We start from the raw sequence: 20541 nt of genomic DNA on the forward strand, positions 1-20541 counted from the left end.
AGTGGGATTTTAGGAGAATGTGCCATTTCCTCACGTAATCAGACATCTGGCCATTCATTATAAACTTATGTGGCATATGGTTTTAGGGTATCTGTGATCTTGAAATAAGTTTTGAATCCTGTTTCATTTGGAAAGAGATAAAATCTATTTCTGTTCAGTGATTTATGACTTTTGTAATACTGACTGAATATTGAAAACTTCATGTTTTGTTCTTACTTCTAGCTCTGTTTAGATTTTGGTGACTAAACGCTTCTTTTTTTTTTTTTTTGCTTTCAGTTAGAGCCCTAACGTGATGTTAACTTTGGTAAGATTATAGCTTCTGTTTTCCCTATAACAGAATAGATTTTTTATGTTGACGAATGAAGAAATGCAAACAGTAAAAAAAAGTCTTTGATAAGATTTGCTGTGGCAAACCGCAAATCATGCTTGTAAAATTTCTCCTCTTCTCAACACACACACACACATACACTGCATTCTGCCATTGAGTTATATAATCAGCTATATAAGCACTATATTCTGCCACTGAGTTATATAATCAGGTGTATAATGTGAACTGTGGTCTAATGAGCTAAGTACAGAAAGAGGAGTTGGTGTGCATTTCATTTTTTATTCTATATATTTTTTGCAGAGTTTTGAAATCTGACCTGTGAAGTGAAGATTTGCATTCATATTTTTGTTTGAATAAAAACTAGTACTGAAGATTATGAGATTCCAAGCTGTTATGTGGGTTTAGAAATTAGATTAAATTACTTTTCAAAATTGCAGAAAATATTGAGTTTAATAATGGTAAGGAAAACTGTTAAGCTGTCATAACTTTTTATAAAAGTGAATAGAATTAAGAGCCCTGAATTTGGATTAGTATTTTTAATTAGTGTGGTATTTTAGATAATTTAAAATTAGTGATTAAATACAAAATTAGTAGTCTCTCTTTTTTTCCTCCTAAACTTGAATATATTCCCTTGAGTGATGAACTCTTAAGTGGAAAATTTTTTGGTAAAGTTATAGCCTAGTTCCTTAGAAACCATAAACATACTGGGAATGTATTATAATACCTTACATTTGAGGGCTCAAATTGTTTTACATAGGTGAATCCCCAATTCCCATAATACCTTTTTTGTTGTATTGAGAGGAAAAGTAGCTTGGCTAAATCAAGATGTTGACTTAAATCTCTAATATGATTGTTTTTCTTCATTTTTCATAAAGTTACATTTCTGATGTACATTTATGTACATGTTCATGTAGCTTTATCTCATACATGATCAAAATAGAAAAATAGACTAGGTGGTATTATATGCAACCTTATTGCATGTTGTGACTGCTGGAAAAACACAGCCTCTAAAACGTTGAATTCTGCTTGGTTTATTACATTAAGAAAATATTGAATATTTATGCCTGTTTTTGATATAGCCTAACCTGAGGCAGTGATATGTGTTAAGATGTTTTATTTTTAGTGAAGAAAATATGGTTCTAATATATAAAAAGTATGTTGAATTTAAACAAATCTCAGTTGTTGCATTTGTCTTTTGGCATACATGCAGACTCTCCCTTGTGACATTTTTCTATCCTGCGGAAGCCACCCTTTATTGCTTTAACCTGTTGTGCACTTTCTCGATTCAATATTTTTACTTTTGCTTTGCTTTATATTTGTAACCGTATTCCCCCAATTTCTAAATCTGAAATTCTACCTATTCTCTCATATTTTCCAAATGCCACCACTTCCATCAGATGTGAACCCACCGTCTGATGCCTTCATTCTGTTTGCATCACCCTCATGTTCTGCCGTGCATTGTCATTGCTTACTTATTCATCTGATCCCTCCTATTATTTTAACAACTGTTTGAGGGAAGAGCTATATTTTACTCATTTTTGTTCCTGTATGACCTAGTATGGGAAATTTTTACATAGTGGGAATTTAAAAAATTGTTAAATGAAATTTGTTTTTTGGGGGAAGATAAGGTTATAGAGCTTTGAAAGTAGGCAGGTTAGTTTCTAATGATAGTATGGGAGAGAGATTTGATTTGTTCATTTTTTGCCTTTTATGCTTTTGTTTTCTCCTCTTTGTTATTCCAATTCATTACTTTAATTGTAGTTTTTTTCTCCAGCTTTAATTCTGGGGTAATGCTGATATACTTTTTGCTTAGTTGATTACCATTGACAGCAAGTTGTGTGGCAGCACATTTGGTAGCCTGTAGTTGACAAATTATTTTTGGATTTTCAAGTTTTAGAGAGCATTTGTATCACTATTAATGATACTATGTATTTATTAATTATTATGTGACATTAAATTTATTATAAAAATGTTTTAAACATTTTTAAGACTGAAATATTTTATCCCAGACTTAGTTTGAATATCTAATATTATTATAATTTTTTTCTTAAATCATATGTTTAAATATGATGTAAGAAGTTCCGTTTGGTATTCATTTCCCCCAATTTTACCTTGTAATTTTTTTATAGGAAACCTTTTGTTCATTTTGTTTATGTAAAATTTGGGCTCACACCTATGTATTGGTTCTATTTTAGGTGAAGAATTATGTATTTTTGTACATCTCCCACCCTAGGGAATCAGTTTCTATTAAATTATGTAGTAATTGTGTTAAGAATAGGCAATCTGGTTGCTTCTGTTTATTTTTCTAATTTACATGTGTAAAATATTCCTAAATCAGTTCACATCGTTATCTCTAATTAAAAGAAAGAAATGTTTTACTAAGAGTTTGTGGAAAATTTTGACTATTGAAACAAGAGCATATTGTCTTTTCCTTTCCTTTTGTCTTATATTCATTTTTTTGCAATTAACTGTAAATTAATTTTAGTTTGATCAGTGATTATCTATGGTGTGCCTTGGCACTGTGGAGCAACGTGATGGAGAATGAAGAGAAATCTCAGTTCTCAAGAAGTGTACAGTCTGATTGAGCAGGCAGCCCTAACAGTGATGAAACATTTAGACAATGATTAGGTAGAAGCAGAGCTTTACAGACTGCTAGTTCAGTGGGACTAAAAAGAACACGGTGATCGGGATTCTAATCAGAAGGGGGTTTGAATAAGTTCCAGTTCAGATGTATATTTTCACATAGAAGTTATGAAATTGTTTTAAAGGAGAGGATATTTTATAGGGAAATAATATTACATAGGGGCATTTGTTTTAGATTTAATTCTATTTTGTATGCTACATTTCTTTTTCTGATTTTCTAGGTTTTATTCCTTTCCTTAGTCCAGGTTTCTTACACTTCAGAGTATCAGGTGTTCCATGTCAGTTCTTTGAAATTATATGGGGTTGTATGCTCTCTGTGATACTAATTGCTTAGTTCTTTAGGAAAGAATAGCATTTGACATACATATACAGATTGTACTCCTTTTACAGATTCATCATGTTTTTGAAATGTACACTTGTGAGATACTTATAAATTATGTTTTTTCTTTGGCATTCTTAATAACTTCGGATATTTGTTTCACTGTCATTTTGAGAGAGACAGAGAGAGAGAGAGAAAGAGAGAGAGAGAATGCATGTTTGCCCTTTACAGGTGAGAAAAAAACTAGGCATGAAGAGACTAAGTTGCCGAGGGTTAATGATGGAATTGCAGCTAAAAATCCAAGTATCTTTACCTTCTTATCAATCAGTTAGGTACTATATGGAGAACCTCAGCATGGTGTTATATGTCATTGACATTTATGCTTTTAAGATGAAAGTACTCAATCGTTGCAGTCTATTTGAATTTCTGGCTTGGCTCTATTTCTGATTTTAAAAAAATCGTAGCAGTTTTTGTAATCTTCAAATATTTTGTCTTGAATGGTATCAACTGCATTTATTTGCTCATGTTGCTGCAGACTGCAGAATTCCTAGGGAGGCAGTGTTGCCATGTCCTCACTTGGGCCTCATTTCCTCCCCTCCCTCAGCTTACAGTATATGAAGCTGATATTTCAAATGCCTGTGGACTTTTAGGGAAAGAGATTTCCAGGAAGTTCAGACCTCCTCTTCCATTTCATTTCTGACTTTCATTTCATATTTCAATTGGATGCATGGAGGCTGCCTGTTGATAGGCTAGTTGGTAACCTTCCCTTCCACACGTGTGAGTTTTAACCAAGTCTGTGCGGCAGCACCACTGTCCAGGGTGCTAAATGGATTCCTGTGTTGTAGATAAACCCCTTCAGGAATGTAGTTCCCACTGTTGGGACCCTGGATTTCTTACTGCAATCATAGTAACTGATTGCACGCTGACTCAGTGATAGCTATGTCATTGACCTTTTTTTCTCGGTGTATTTTATGAGTTAGCACAGAAGAGGGATTTTCTTTTCCAAGCATATTTGATTATTCAGGTTTGATATTTATGAGTTTGCCTTCTCTTTTAAGTTTATTGGAATTTTACATTTAAACAGTCAACATTTTCTTGAGTTTTAGATTTGTTCTTTTTTTTAGCTTGAAATTACTAATAGGGAATAATTTTATAGTTAGTTTTACAAATACAAAATATAAGTTAAACTCTAAAAGATATCTGAGCAAGGCTCTTCTTACAAATAAAAAATATGCCCTGCAATAAAATAATCTAGAATGTCTCTATTTGAAAAATATACTGTTCTTTGATCTTTCACAAACCTGACAAAAACAAGCAACGGGGAAAGGAGTCCCTATTTAATAAATGGTGCTGGGAAAATTGGCTAGCCATATGCAGAAAGCTGGATCCCTTCTTTACACCTTATACAAAAGTTAACCCAAGATGGATTAAAGACTTAAATGTAAGACCTAAAACTATAAAAACCCTAGAAGAAAACCTAGGCAATACCATTCAGGACATAGGCATGGGCAAAGACTTCATGACTAAGATGCCAAAAGCAATGGCAATAAAAACCAAAATAGACAAATGGGATCTGATTAAACTAAAGAGCTTCTGCACAGCAAAAGAAATTACCATCAGAGTGAAAAGGCAACCTACAGAATGGGAGAAAATTTTTGCAATCTATCCATCTGACAAAGAGCTAATATCCAGAATCTACAAAGAAATTAAACAAATTTACAAGAAAAAAACAACCCCATCAAAAAGTGGGTGAAGGATATAAACAGACACTTCTCAAAAGAAGCCAACAAACATATGAAAAAAAGCTCATCATCACTGGTCATTAGAGAAATCCAAATCAAAACCACAATGAGATACCATTTCACACCAGTTAGAATGGCGATCATTAAAAAGTCAGGAAACAACAGATGCTGGAGAGGATGTGGAGAAATAAGAATGCTTTTACACTGTTGGTGGGAGTGTAAATTAGTTCAACCATTGTGGAAGACAGTGTGGCAATTCCTCAAGGATCTAGAACTAGAAATACCATTTGACCGAGCAGTCTCGTTATTGGGTATATACCCAAAGGATTATAGATCATTCTATACAGATACATGCTCATGCATGTTTATTGTGGCACTATTCACAATAGCAAACTTGGAAGCAACCCAAATGCCCATCAAGGATAGACTGTATAAAGAAAATGTGGCACATATATACCGTGGAATATATGCAGCCATAAAAAAGGATGAGTTCATGTCCTTTGCAAGTACATGGATAAAGCTGGAAAGCGTCATTCACAGCAAACTAACACAAGAATAGAAAACCAAACACCGCATGTTCTCACTTATAAGTGGGAGTTGAACAATGAGAACACATAGAGGGGAACGTCATACACTGGGGCTTATTGGAGGGTGGGGGGCTAGGGGAGGGATAGCATTAGGAGAAATACCTAATGTAGATGATGAGTTGATGGGTGCAGCAAACCACGATGGCATGGGTATACCTATGTAACAAACCTGCACATTCTGCACATGTACCCCAGAACTCAAAGTATAATAAAAAGTGAAAAAAGAAAAATATACTGTTCTTTAACTGATCAGATAATTTTTGTACATTTCCTTAGTATTTTTATTGTGTTATTTTAATTACTGAAAATGATTTAAAACAATAGTTCCTTTTTGTGTATATAAATGTATTTGAGGTTAATTTGAATTAAAAATCAAATGGCTAACTTGTGATATGTCTATAATGTCTTGATTAACTAGTGTGGCAGGGGAGTGGGTATCTGAATTGTAAAAATTTACTAGTTAACTGAAGCTTTATCTGATTATGCAGTGAAATTGCATAGGATAGGGATGCTGACATTGGGTTTAGGGATTTGTCTGTCATGCTGTTCTTCAAATCCACAGAACCTCCATTCTGTATCATTAGAAAGAAAGCATTTTATCATATAGAGAAGTTTAGCTTCATAATCAGATCATTAATTGTAACAGCAATCCACTTTGAAGGAAGCCTCATAGTATTACAGAACTAAATTTGTGAACCTTTTCTGGAGCCACTGTTTCTTAGCTGAGTACTGAGATTTTTTTAGCAGGGTTGATGTCTTCTATTCAGGACTCCAAAGTTGATTGTGATCCGGAAGTTATTGAGGTGTTCTTCCCTTATTATCTGTGGTGAGACAGATTTTAGAATATTATTAAATAGTAAAATTTATATATCTGTGATATGTATGTATGATAGGTTTAGGTAGTCACTTTTTTTTCTTTTGTTGAACATTAAAATTTTTATCAACCTTGTTGACATGCAAGGAATTGAGAATAAAATCTAAATATTCAAACTGGCTAGTTTTCTTCTGTAGTTGTTAGTGTTAATGGTCGGCTAGTTCCTAATTTCCTGTGAACTTTTCTGGTTTCTGTTGGTTTGTATCCTTGGTCAGAATCGTTCCAGGTAGATGTGACTGTTAAGACAAATGATCATTTATTTCCATGCAGATATAATTTTAACAGCTACAATTACTATAATTGTGATTTTTTTTTTCTTAAAGGAAGAATTCAGGGAACTTCGAGAACAGCCAAGTGACCCTCAAGCTGAACAAGAGCTTATTAATAGTATTGAACAAGTATATTTTTCTGCGGATTCATTTGATATTGTTAAATATGAGCTGGAGGTAAACAGAATTTCATTAAAACATAACTAAGGCCTATTTTGTTCAGTGATTGGATTTGTGAGATTTGAATACTTTTTTGAGGCATTTATGTATTTTTGGTACCAGAATAGGTCTGTGATTACCACATTGTGATTAAATCAACTGTCAGCATTGTTTGGCGATGAAATTATTATTTTTTAAATGTAACTTTAAATACAACCATTCAGGGAAACATTTCTGTATTTTTGGTTTTCAATTGTTAGTATTTAATGTGTTAGTATGCTCTTCTATCCTATTTTATATTATCTATGTTTAGAGAAGCTCAGACTTTTAATTACAAAATATGTATTTACATAATTGTTTAGTGATGATAAAAATTCTTATGCCATAGTGTTTATAATACTGACATTTTAAATTTATAAGAACTTTAACGAAAGTCAGAATAGTGAAATTTAGTCTTAGATACAACCAAATGCTGTATGCATATATACTTTATATGCGTTATTCACAGTCAGTCCCCAGCTCAGTTTGAAGTTTCATCAGTCAGTTGACTGAGAGTGTTTCCCTGTATACGGTATGCATTTTTTGGTTAGTTTCCCATACTGTCCTCTGAAAGCTGATGTAATCCAGAATGTAGTCCAACAACTGTCACACAGTAGTACTTATGGTTTGTAATATTCCAGAGGAGAAATCTGTTTTGAGTTCTATCATAAACAAATAGAGATATATCTGTGGATGGTAGAGTTGGGGTTAGGTTAGTTACTGTCTCACATTCTCCTGTCACAGGCCGTGGCAGCAGTGTCTGTCGGCCTAGGGTCCAGAGTCCCCAGTGGTAGTGGGGTTTCTCAGAAGGCAGAGCAGCAGCAGTGGGGGTAACAAGGCTGAATGAGGGGTGGAACCAGAGGGCTGTGTACTAAAGATGTATAGGCTTTTGTGGTTGGAACCTAGGAGGGAGGTTGGGAGGACAGGCAGCATGGAGGGCAGTGGGATGTGACACTGTTTTGTATGCACAGTTTGTAGTTCACTAGTCAGAAGGGTCCAGGTAAATGAAACCAAATTAAACAATTTATTTTTTCCTCTTCATTCATGAATCTTTTTCTGTAGAAGCTTCCACCTGTTCTCAATTTGCAAGAATTAGAGGCGTATAGAGACAAATTGAAACAACAGCAAGCTGCAGTAAGTAAAAAAAAAACCACATTTCTTTCTGACAAAACTCTAGATGAAACACAACAGAGAGGTATAATGTTTGCAGATTTATGGTTTTAACTAACAACTAACATAGAAACAAATCTTGTCATTTAACATGACTGATTCAAATGATGCATTTATATTAAAAATTTAATGCGTATGGTTTTCCTTATGTTACCTTGGTAGATTTGCTTCTAGAACTTGGAATTTTCTCTCTGGAATCCTAAATGTGATCAAAGAACTTTGAACTTTGTTTTAGATTAGTAAGTACCTTTAGGCTCCTTGTCATAGACATATGATTTCCCTACCCATAGTTTTGTAACTGAGTATTCCTTTTTGTTTTTTGAGACAGGGTCTTGCTCTGTTGCCCAGGCTAGAGTGCGGTTGCACGATCATGGCTCACTGCAGCCTCTCCCTCCTGGACTCAAATAATCCTCTCACCTCAGCCTCCTGAGTAGTTGGGATTACAGGCATGTGCCACTAGTCTGGCTATTTTTTTAATGTTTTGTAGAGATGACATCTCACTGTTGCCCAGGCTGGTCTCGAACTCTGGGGCTCAAGTGATTCTCCTGTCTCAGCCTCCCAAAGCACTGGAATTAGAGCCGCAAGCCACTTTGCCTGGCCCTGTAATGGAGTATTCTCTCAGAATTAATGTCCCCCTGAGATTCAGAAAGTCTGAGTTGTAGTCACTATTTAATTATGATGTTGAGTAAATCATTTAACCTCAGTGACTCCCTTTTGTTTATCAGTAAAGTGATAGGCTTGCATTTTCTTTAATGCGGTAAAATTCTCTGATTGTATAATTTCTTTATGTTAGGCTAAACCCACTTTATGAAATTCAAACTCTACTGTAGGGATTAATTAATGGTAGCATGTGTATTAATTTTTTTCAACAAAAGGACCAGTAGTAATAAGTTTATCGGTTTGAATTTAAGATATGATTTTTAATAATGCAACTGGCAAACAAAGGAAGGTATACTTTTCTATTACACTCAGAAGTCTCAGTGGGTGCTAGCGTCTGCTTGGAGGTAGCAGTGGTGGTATAGGGCAGTCTTGGGCAGGAGAAGGGATTTGAGCTCTAGAGCAGTGGTTGCCAGTTCTTTTGGCACCAGGGACCAGTTTTGTGGAAGACAGTTTTTCTATGGACTGGCAGGGGTGGGGTAGGGATGGTTTCAGAATGATTCAAGTGCATTTCATTTATTGTGTATTTTATTTCTATTATGGTTACATCATAATATATAATGAAATAATTATACAACTCAGCATAATGTAGAATCAGTGGAATCCCTGAGCTTGTTTTCCTGCAGTTAGACGGTCCCATCTGATGGGAGACAGTGACAGATCATCAGGCATTAGAGTCTCATAAGGAGCACACAACCTAGATTCCTTGCATGTGCAGTTTACAGTAGGGATGGAGTTAGAGCTCTTATGAGAATCTAATGCCACCGCTGATCTGATGAGAGGTGGAGCTCAGGTTGTAATGCAAGTGATGGGGAGCGGCTGTAAATACAGATGAAGCTTCGCTTGCTCACCTGCCACTCACTTCCTGCTGTGTAGCCCGGTTCCCCACAGGCCACAGACCAGTACTCTCTATTAGTAGACAATCCTGTGGAACCTTTGGAATTCTTAAAATGATATTTAGGATTAACACTGATATTTCTTCATTAATTAAAGTCTAAAAGCCATTTAAAATTTGATTTTCTTAACCTTAATGGAATCCCTCTTTCTAGACAAAAACAATGAGTGTATCTAAAAATTAATGTACGTAATTTCAAAGATGCTTGAAGCAGATTAAGAAAATGTGAAAGGATTAATGCAGTAGTATAGTGGGTGTTCAATGTTTTGTTCTCAGTTGGCCTGGGGAAGGGGAGCCAGTTGTGTTTCTGGAGCAAACTCCCTAAATACCTTCTGTGTGTCCTGCTTCATGCCTCATGTGCTATCTCTGTTAGTGAAGTTGGCAGGGACCCTGAAATGGTGGAATTAGAGCCTCATGTTCAAAAATCATTATACTTCTAACTTGCATACATTAATATTATTCATAGAACAATACACACAACCTTAGATATCTTCATAGCGTTCCAAAAAACATGTTTTCAGTTTTTCAGAAGTGGAGGACCAAACTACTTGCTTGTCTTCTTAGGCAGCATAAAGGATCTAAAGGATACAAGCAAGTTCTTTTTCCCAGATATTGTCGCCATAAATTCAGTTGATTAAAAATCTGCTTAACAATTTCATCTTTTTCAATCAAATCCTATTCCCTTAAAGATGGTTACACCTTTTGGTTAATGTTACTTAAATCAGATAATGATACACATATTATTAACAATAATAATGACCATTTATTGAGTTTCTGTTAAGGACCAGGACCTGTGCTATGTGTTTTATTATATTACCTCTTTTACTAATTTCATAGCCCAGGGAAATGTGTATGGCCATAGTATGCCAATATCTGCTCCCAAAGTTATTGGAGAGATCTATGGAATATTCTTTTAAAAATTCAAATATAAAATATCATAGAAAGCATGAAGTTTGTTCTTTTATTTCCTTTGTTTGATTACATCTTCTTATAGGTATCTAAAAAAGTGGCAGATTTAATCCTTGAAAAACAGCCTGCTTATGTAAAGGTAGGATAATATTTGTTATTTTTTGTAGTAGAATTTTTAAATGTTTGAGTGATTTACACTTGAAACTGTTAAAATATTGTATTTTTTGTCAATAATTCTGTAGCAGCATATTGACTGTTTTTGGGTGTGTTTGTGTATATGTATGTATGTATATTTTTCTTTTTCTTATGGGGTAATTTACCAAACTGAAGAAGCGAAGGATTTTTATATATGATTCTAAAGTGATCTCTTGGGTTTTTCAAACTTTAGAAGAGCCAGTGAAAATTGCTCCCATTAACATTTAAACAAATAGATTCACCAATATTGACCACTCATTGGCAATATAACAATCTGGCTTTAAAATATGATAAAATTGGTACTGTCTAACTGAATCTGTGTTTTCATCGGAAAATCAGAGCCTTCAAAATCCATTGAAATGTCTACCAATGTTCAGATGACGACTTTCATTGTCAAAGCATCTTAGTAAACAGAAATCATATTTGTCATATCCTTTAATTACCTTGTGAAGTTCTCTTGGGTAGAAATTTAAACAGATATATTACTGGTATTTGTTTATTCCTGTCTACAACAAGTTGGGTCTAGATTTCCTTACAAGCAATACTGACTAAATATTTTGTCATCTGTCATTGTGAAAATCAGTTACAAGTAGTCATTTTAAATAATTTTGTGAAAAATATACCAATAGTTTTCAAGTTCAGGTATTTTTGTTGCTACTTTGTTTTTCAAGCAGGTTTTCTTTGCATCTGACTAGAGTTTTTGTTAGAGTACTATATAAATAAGAAAGAAAAATAAAATACCTCCAACAATAACCTGTACCTAATCTTTCCATAGGAACTTGAAAGAGTTACCTCATTGCAGACAGGTCTTCAATTAGCTGCTGTTATCTGTACAAATGGGAGAAGGTATTGCTTTTGATGATATTTTGTTCTTTAAGCTGGACAATATTTCAAGAATAACTATGGAATCTATAATTTATAATTGATTTTTTAAATTATGGATGTGGTTTCTAGAATATCATTCCTTAAGTGAACATATATTATGATCTAAAGACTACACTAAGAGGGTTTGTGGGAAATATCTCTAAGTGTACTTATGGGTTTTAAAAAATTACTATTTTTATATTATTTAGACTAGTGCTTCACAAACTGTTTGTCGTAAAGCACCTACTTTTTTCTTTCTAAAATTTCCAATCTGTTACAGGCTGTGATTCTTTAAAAATGCAGTAAAAACAAATTACTAGGCAAATGAAATAAAGAAGGAAAGACATAATACAGTCTTAATTTTTTTAATTATTAGAGTCACAAAGAATAATTATTCTGCCAGTTTTTGCACTGTGTTTTTAAGCGCTTATTCTCAGTTTCTGTAATTTTTTGTTATAGACCACTAGCAGGTTGTGAATTGGCACCAATCTTCTCGTGGTGTTCTGAGTAATGCTGGTTTAGACTGGCCATTGAGTACATTTGTCAAATAGTAGTTTAAATCCTTGGTTTTAATAGTAATCCATTTCACTGCTTCATTAGTTACCTAATTGTTCTGTGTGGATAGTATTCTTATTATAATAAAAAACTTTTAACTATATATTGTTCACTTTTGCAGACACTTGAATATTGCAAAGGAAGGTTTTACTCAAGCTAGTTTAGGCCTTCTTGCAAATCAAAGGAAACGTCAGTTGCTGATTGGACTTCTGAAATCTCTGAGAACTATAAAAACATTGGTATATATGGGTCATTTAAAAAAATTAAAACTGAATTTTGTGGTTGAAACAGATTTTACCTTTGATTTTTGTTTTTTCAGCAAAGAACAGATGTACGGTTAAGTGAAATGCTGGAGGTAAGTTAACAAGTTTTGGAAATTTAGGGTCCTACTGATATATAGAAACAGTAAAGCAGACAAAATTCAGAAGTGCATTTTTCTCAAATGGGTTTATGATATAAAGAATATTTTTAGACATGTAAGATTTTTAGACATGTCAAAGATTCTTGCTCTGGAGCCTTTTTCTATTGACATGATATTACTTCATTTAGAAAAGCAAATGTATTTGGGAAAACATTTATCTTCTGATAACATTGGAATGTTAACTTGTTTGTATTGCATCCAAATAGCAATAAAAATTAACATCTTTTTCATCTAACATATAGTAGTAATTTAAGGAATGTGTGATACTTTAGTTTTGTTCAGTATCATGTATTAATTGCTTTTCTGAGTGAGCCATATGTTTTTTCTTTGATGCATTCTTAGCATTTTCTGTCTACTTCTGTCATAAGGTTCACCAAAGCGTAATGTAATATGTGTGTCTCCTCATAATACTTGAGCTCCTTGGGGTAGGTACTTTGTCATTATCAGCATCACCAGTGGTTTGAATTGCATCTGTTGAATTTAGAATTGAGCATAGGGAAAAGTTTTTGTGGTTTTCTGTATAATTGTTTTATTACTTCTCAACTATTACTGCTAACTAGGGTTTCAGAAACCCATATGAAAAATTCATTGGGCATTAAATTACTGTTAGGTGATAAAAATACTCTGAGTTTATTAATTAGTGTTTTTTTTCTAAATTTATTTCTTTAGAACTATTTATTGATTTCTTGGTGGTAAATTGTTGACTATCAATTACAAATAGAATGCATACTATTTTGAAACATTTTATGTAGGCATTACTGAAAGAAGATATGTTAACAGTTAAAGAAAACCTTTCCTGTGAAGCAGCTAATGATTTAATGTAGGATTTTTCCATAAGTCATGGTCTCAGGGGGCTGTTACTTTGAAGGAATAGAATATTTTAAATATTTCTTCTATGTATATATTTTAGGCCTGGAACTAGTTGCCTCTTATATTTTGTCACTTATCTATCATTGATATTCTAAGAGGAATTAAAGTTTTTTGATTCTGTAACTTTTGGTTAGAATATGAACAGAGATTTTTTTTTATCAGGGGCTTTAAGAAAAAATGTTTCTATTCTAATGACTCCTGTTGTTGTTACCTTAAGGAGGAAGATTATCCAGGAGCTATTCAGTTGTGCCTTGAATGTCAAAAAGCTGCCAGCACTTTTAAACATTACAGTTGTATAAGGTAAGGTCATGTAAATGTTTTAAAGCAGATTCTGTTGTCAGCTTCTTATGTAGCAGCTGTGTAAAAATGTTAATAAACATTGAAAATTAGTATAAAGTGCTGTGTTCTAGTTTAACATTCATATTTATATATGGGCAGTACAATAAAATTATAAATAATAGGCTTTAAGGTGTGAAAGATCAGATACTTTTCATTCCTGCTTTTTCTTGTCACCTCATTGAAACTCATTTTTCATATTTTTTCCAATCCAACTGATTCTATTTTTATAGAGTTGTAGACAAGAATAAATTATCTGTTCATATCTCCAATGCATCTCTTGGGAATTCTTCCTTAACTTTGCCCAGCTTATAAATATTGAGGATATTATTGCAGCTTGTTTTGGAGATCCAGATGGTTCAAGTGTTTGGCTCATCATGATAAAAAGTCTTTTGGAAAATTTATGATTTCAATTTATATAATAATAATGTTTGTAATAGTTTAGTGATTATGTATTCAATGTGTTATGTCTTTTGTTTATTATTAAATATACAACAGAAAAATAGCCACTGCATATTTTGCTATTATCTCTAACTTTATTAATAGCATTTTGGTTTGCTTAAAATGAAGGATTTGCATTGCTTGTGACAGTCTTGGGGAAGCTCTAATCCCTAGGTGTAATTTCCAACATTCCTCTAGAGCCATCACAAATAAATGTACAATCTAAGTAAAATAGTGTGCTTGCCAAACAAATCCAGTTTCAAATTAAATTCATACCCATCCCAGATTGCATCCCCTTTGTCTCTCCTGTATGGAAATTCTGGCATTCAGTGAGCATGACTCACTGTTGTTGTAGATGTTGATTGCTAGTACCTGAAAACTAAAAGAATTATAATAGAGCAAAACATTAATATAAGTTTGAATTAATTTTTAAAAAATTATCTCATATTACAAGTCTTTGCTGGTTATAGGCTAAGGGCTAGATATTTTCCTCCCAGAAATGCTGTTTAAGTCTCTATGGTTTTTTTTTCTTTAAAATGTGCAGATTGAAGTTACATGTTTTTTTGTTTGTTTGTTTGTTTGTTTGTTTTTTATTTTAAAGATGGAGTCTCACTCTGTCGCCCAGGCTGGAGTGCAGTGGCGTGATCTTGGCTCACTGCAACCTCTGCCTCCTGGGTTCAAGCGATTCTCCTGCCTCATTCTGCAGTATAGCTGGGATTACAGGTGCACGCCACCATGCGCGGCTAATTTTTGTATTTTTAGTAGAGATGGGGTTTTGCCATGTCAGCCAGGCTGGTCTCTAACTCCACCGCACCCAGCTTGAAGTTAACACATTTTTTATTTGGTTAGGATATAAATTGAGTAGTACCAGTGATACTTTCATTTTGTCCATTTTGAGAGTGATTAACTGTCATTAGTAGAAACTTGACGATGTCATTTACACTTATTAGGTTAAGTAAATAGAGAATTAGTTTTAGAGTGTTGAATGTATTTAGAGATTTCCAGCAAGCCATTCTGGGTCCTGAAAAAGCAAATCCATTTGAACCAAAGCATCCATTTAGTTCATTTTGTAGTGATAAATCTGTTATATAGTAACAGCTTATTGGGTGAAAATAATTCAGGCAGTTTACAGAGTGTTTATGCCAGGTACTTTGCTTTGAAATTGTCAGTATGGTGATAAACCACATACAGTGTAATCAGTATAATCCTTGGTTTCATAAAGAACATAATCTATCAAGAAGGACTTATATTGAAGTAGGCACCCATAAAATTAGGCTGTAGAGAGAAGGAAGTTGTGCATACAGTGGAAGCATTCGGATCTAACTCTCCTTCCGGGATCAAGACTAAGGAGGACCTGAATGAGGAGCAGGAAGACTTGAGGTAGGCCAGGATATGAGGGTTGTGAATAGGAAACTGTCTACACCAGAAATGAAATCTTTGTTGCGGAGTTACCAAGCAAAATGAAGACTGAAAATATGTATCTATTGGATTTATAGCAACAAAGAAGTCATAGTTGACCTTTTGGGGACAGATTTGGTGGGAGTTGGTTGAACTATCAAGTGTAAGGTGAGGAAATTTTGTGATGAGGACAGATGCAGAATTAAGAAGAGGAAACCTCAATATTTGAAAATTGGTAGGAGAGAGTGAGAAGCTGAAAATAAAATAGCATAATAATATACTAAGGCTTTGCAGGGATTATAGCAGAGATTGACTTTGAAAAGGTCACTGTCTATTATAATAGGAAAGAATGAGCATGGAATTGGGTGGCAGGAAATTGAGGGAGCAGGTGATGTGTTGAAACTTTTATATAATTAAAAATCTATTTTAGCTATGCTAAAGTAAATGCCTTACATGATGAGTGTTAACTAAAAAATGTCTTTGAAAGAAATTCTTATTTGGGCTTTTAAAAATTGATATCAAGTGGCTTCTGAGCACTTTTTAAATTAATGGATATACTGATATGTGGAGGAGGTGTGGCTACAGTTATCGAATGAGGTTAAAAGGTTGAAATGGAAAAGATTTAAATTAATAGTTATTTTAGGTAATACAGTGTATAAGAAGCATGCTATGTTTAGATATGTGAGTCATGCATGTGATAATAAGAAAAATTGGTCCTATTCTCTGCAAATAGGTAAAAGTACATCACACATACACTCAGATATCCCAAGAAATTCTTTGTAATGGGGTTTTACTTTAGGTATCTTAGGAAAACTTAGATAAAGTTGTGTTTTTAACTTGGTGATTTAGTGACAGTGTCAGGGTGACTCAGAGAGCAGGGCTATCAGTTGGAGCTGTCTGGTGGTGATGATAGCCCCTCCGCTAGCATTTCTTCTCCACCCCATACCAGCACAGTATCCTTTGCCAGCCACCATTCACCTGCCTAACACCATTCCCTCTTTCCCTTCACCTGTTGTTTCACTCTTTTGTTTATATGGGAGAACTAATAAGTTTGTTCACTTCTTTTGTAGATGATATAATGTGGGGTATAAGGATAGAGTTAATTGACATGTGGGTCATGTTGAGTCCACAAAGATAAAAGACATTGTTATTCTAACATTCTTTTATTTTTGTGTTTATAAATTAGATACACCTCTTTTTTTTTTTTTTTTTTTCTGTGCGTTTTTCTTTCTTTTGCTCTGTTTCCTCTGGTCTTCCCAGTACAGTGTTGCACCTGTTCTTGAGCTCTCTAGTTGGGCCTACTCATACAGGATTCATCCACACTTTAAAAATGTATTTAATTGACTTGGGCTTGTGGAACTTAGCCGAAAGCAAGATTTAATCTTTGCTTGGACATAAGTGAATTAGAGTGAATAAGCATTTTACATTCTAGTAATCTTAGGAGCAGTAATTAACTTCCAGCTGAATTTATATATTCTCAATTTTAAAAACATTTATATCCTAATTCTTGTTGATAACTAGAGAATCATAAATGTTTTCCTTTTAGAAATGATTTTTGAGAGAATCACCCCATGATATAGAATATTTCTGAATTCTGATGTGATTTTTAAAAAATACTTTAAGCAAGTTTATATGCTCAGTATACCTACTTGTCTACTTGTTAATTTTTTCTTGGCAGATTATGTGTTCCTCTTTTCTTTCCTAGTCACATCACTCCTTTATTGGAAATAAGGTTTTTGTTTTTGGTAGAGCGCAAACTCTCTAAGGAGAGTTACTTGGAGTAGCTGAGATGGAAAAACTTAGGGCTGACTCTTATGATTCTGAAAATAGGAAAAACAATTTACATATTTGCTTCTGCATAAAGAAATACTGACTCTATATCTTGTAAGTCTCAGATTATATGACTAGGTAGTTTAATACATGAAATGCCAAGTATAATCGGCTCTCTGTATCCATGTGTTCTGTGTCTCTGGATTCAACCAGCTGAAAATGGAAAATATTTGGAAAGAAAAAACAGCAACAAAAATAACAATACAACACAAAAATCACAATACAATAATAAAAATAATAAAAATAAAAAATAATACAATGTAACTGTTTACATACATTTGCATTGTATTAGACACTATAAGTAATCAAGATGATTTAAAGTATAAGGAGGTTGTGGATAGGTTATATGCAAGTACTGTGCCATTTTATATAAAGAACTTGAGTATCCGTGGATTTTGATGTCTGTGGAGGGTCTCAGAATAATCCCCCACATAGACTGAGGAATGATTGTCATATAATGATGCACCCAGTTGGTTGAAAAATGAAACAGAAGTGGCACTTCCTCTGCACCTGTCTTCCTTGAGATGTGCCATGTTTCAGCATCTTTAATAAAAGATACAGTAATGCCAGTTTTGTTCACTTTTATAACTGAGAGAACATTTTTACATTGTTTGATATTTCCTGAGTTGATTGACAGAGAGTCATATAGTTGGGATTTATTGAGAATAAGAATCAGAATGTGTTTATGCTAAAGTGCATCTGTGAATGAAGTACTTAATTTCTTTTTCACTTGAAATTTGTCTCAATTTGTTTCAAGGAAAGTTAATTTTAAAAGTCAAAACTGCTTTATTATTGTATTTCATTTGAAAGAAACTACTTGAGGGAGCCTGATAGCTTTTGTATTATGCACCGTAAAGTTTGCATACTGCTGAACTAGTTTGTTGAGTACTGTACTTTAACATAAACAGATGTATTAAATGTCTCATAATCTTTCAAGAATTCCTTCATTTTTTCTCAGAATATGATCTTGGTAGTTTAGTGAAAATTGTAGGTTGTAGAATGTCTTTACGTCATATGGCAAATGAACACAGCTGACAAATATAGCAATACTGGGAACTTTTCTTCCCCTATTGCATTAATTTCTTTATAGCAAGGTGTGCCTGCTTTCTTCCTCTAAGGTCAGGGACATAAGGAGCCCTGCCTTGAGTAATGTTTGAACATTGATTGTTTCTGCTAGGTTGCCAGGCCTTCTAGCTTGATCCATTGTCTAGATCCTGAGTGCTTGTTGGTTGGTCAGCTTGGACCAAGTTTTGATAACACCTGCACTCCTCATCTTCTATTTTAACTTGTTTTTCTCTGCCTCCCTCTGCCATGCTGTGCTGTTTTAAATAATGTAAAATAATAGTTTCACATGACAAAAATCCTAATAAACAAGAGGGTTTTAAATAAAAAGCAAACAGTTTTCTTTCTGCCCCATTCACCCGTCCCTTTCCTAATCCCTGGAGTAAACCACTTTTACAGCTTACTAATTTTTTTAAAATAATTAAAAAAAATACATAATATATATATACAGACACATATACACACATATATCTCTTTCCTGTTTTAACTTTTATCAGTTCACCAACTAAAAGTTCTGCTGAACTCTAGCATGGGCTTGGCAAACTGTCTTTAAAGGGCCCGATAGTAAATATTTTAGGTTTTACATGCCATACGTCTCTGTTGCAACTATTCAACTCTGCCTTTGTAGTCTGAAAGTAGCTGTAGACAAAAAGTAAACAAAGGGTTGTGGCTATGTTCTAGTAAAACTTTATTTAGAAACACAGACTGCCAGCTGGATTTGGCCTGTGGGTTCCGATCTCTGATCTAGAATTACAGTTAATAAAGTTGGAGATGTTTTGAACATATTAGTATTGGACTCTGAGCTTTGTGGTGATAGATTAGGTCAGGGATTTCTTTCTTTCTTTTTTTGGAGACAGAGTCTCGCTGTGTCACCCAGGCTGGAGTGCAGTGGTACAATCTCGGTTCACTGCAACCTCTGCCTCCCTGATTCAGGTGATTCTCCTGCCTCAGCCTCCTGAGTAGCTGGGACTACAGGCACACGCCACCACACCCAGCTATTTTTAAAATATTTTTAGTAGAGATGGGGTTTCATCATGTTAGCCAGGCTGGTCTCGAACTCCTGACCTCAGATGATCCACCTGCCTCAGCCTCCCAAAGTGCTGGGATTACAAGCGTGAGCCACTGCGCCTGGGCAAGGTCAGGGATTTATTAACAGAGTTAAGTGAAGTTAAGTGAAGACAGACATCTAGTTAGATCCAAAGTGATCTTAGGAATTCTGTTATAGCCTGGTTATATATGGTTTGAAGGATCACATAGACACTTCATGGTACTTAAGAGTTGTTGGTTTAACTTTAGAATGTTGAAAAATCAGTTTCTCTGAGGTCTGCTGATAAATTCTCTGCTTCCTGTAAGTAGATTGAAAACCACTGGAATAGGCTCTGATTTCAACAGACTGGAACGTCAGTGTCTTAGGGCCATGGAGATACAGTATAAACTTGGAAGTACATTTACTTAAGCTCATTCTAAAAGTTTTAGAACTTTACTGAACCATGTACAAATTGGGCAATTGAGTAACTCGTCTTCAGCATATAATAGAATCATGAAACATTAGAGCTGGAAGCAACCCTTTCTATCTGGCCCACCTTTATATAGGAAACTGATGCCCAGAGATATTAAAGGACTTGACTTAAATCATATGGTTCGTTAATAACAGACCAGGGAAAGATCATTAAGATATTATCACTGTGCCATCTTGTCTTTTTGTATAGTCAGATTTGTTCAAAATCTTGATTTCTATGCAACCTTTCTAGGACTCATTCTTGTGAGTATATGTGTGTCCTAGATTAGTTGTTTAAAGAACACTATTAATTGGTTCTTTATGGATAATTTATTCCTAATATTTCCTGTAGTGATGGTAAAAACCCTTTGCAGAATTGTTTGATTCATTCCATTCAGCTTGCAGACCGCTTTTACAGGCTTTTAGCCTTCCATCTTAGAACTGGTAATTTCTTGACCATAATGTTGCATTTATTTATCA

The 20541-nt window shown here is 34.1% G+C and overlaps 1 protein-coding gene across 5 annotated transcripts in view; it reads left to right on the forward strand.

Moving 5' to 3' along the window:
• The window catches only part of VPS50 (VPS50 subunit of EARP/GARPII complex), a 127688-nt gene that overhangs the window by 15171 nt on the left and 91976 nt on the right, over window positions 1–20541 (forward strand). For 2 of the 5 annotated variants that reach the window (XM_519203.8, XM_009453622.4), the window contains 7 exons: window positions 6817–6939; window positions 8023–8094; window positions 10677–10730; window positions 11562–11632; window positions 12327–12444; window positions 12525–12560; window positions 13714–13796. In XM_519203.8, the coding sequence (XP_519203.3) occupies window positions 6817–6939; window positions 8023–8094; window positions 10677–10730; window positions 11562–11632; window positions 12327–12444; window positions 12525–12560; window positions 13714–13796 (557 nt within the window). Of the gene's footprint in view, window positions 1–277; window positions 305–6816; window positions 6940–8022; window positions 8095–10676; window positions 10731–11561; window positions 11633–12326; window positions 12445–12524; window positions 12561–13713; window positions 13797–20541 lie in introns of those variants that run through there. The other 3 variants (XM_063814745.1, XM_063814746.1, XM_054655994.1) reach the window with 2 other exon arrangements.

The sequence above is a fragment of the Pan troglodytes genome, chromosome 6 (genome assembly GCF_028858775.2).
Source record: "Pan troglodytes isolate AG18354 chromosome 6, NHGRI_mPanTro3-v2.0_pri, whole genome shotgun sequence".
In the NCBI taxonomy this organism is placed as follows: domain Eukaryota; kingdom Metazoa; phylum Chordata; class Mammalia; order Primates; family Hominidae; genus Pan; species Pan troglodytes.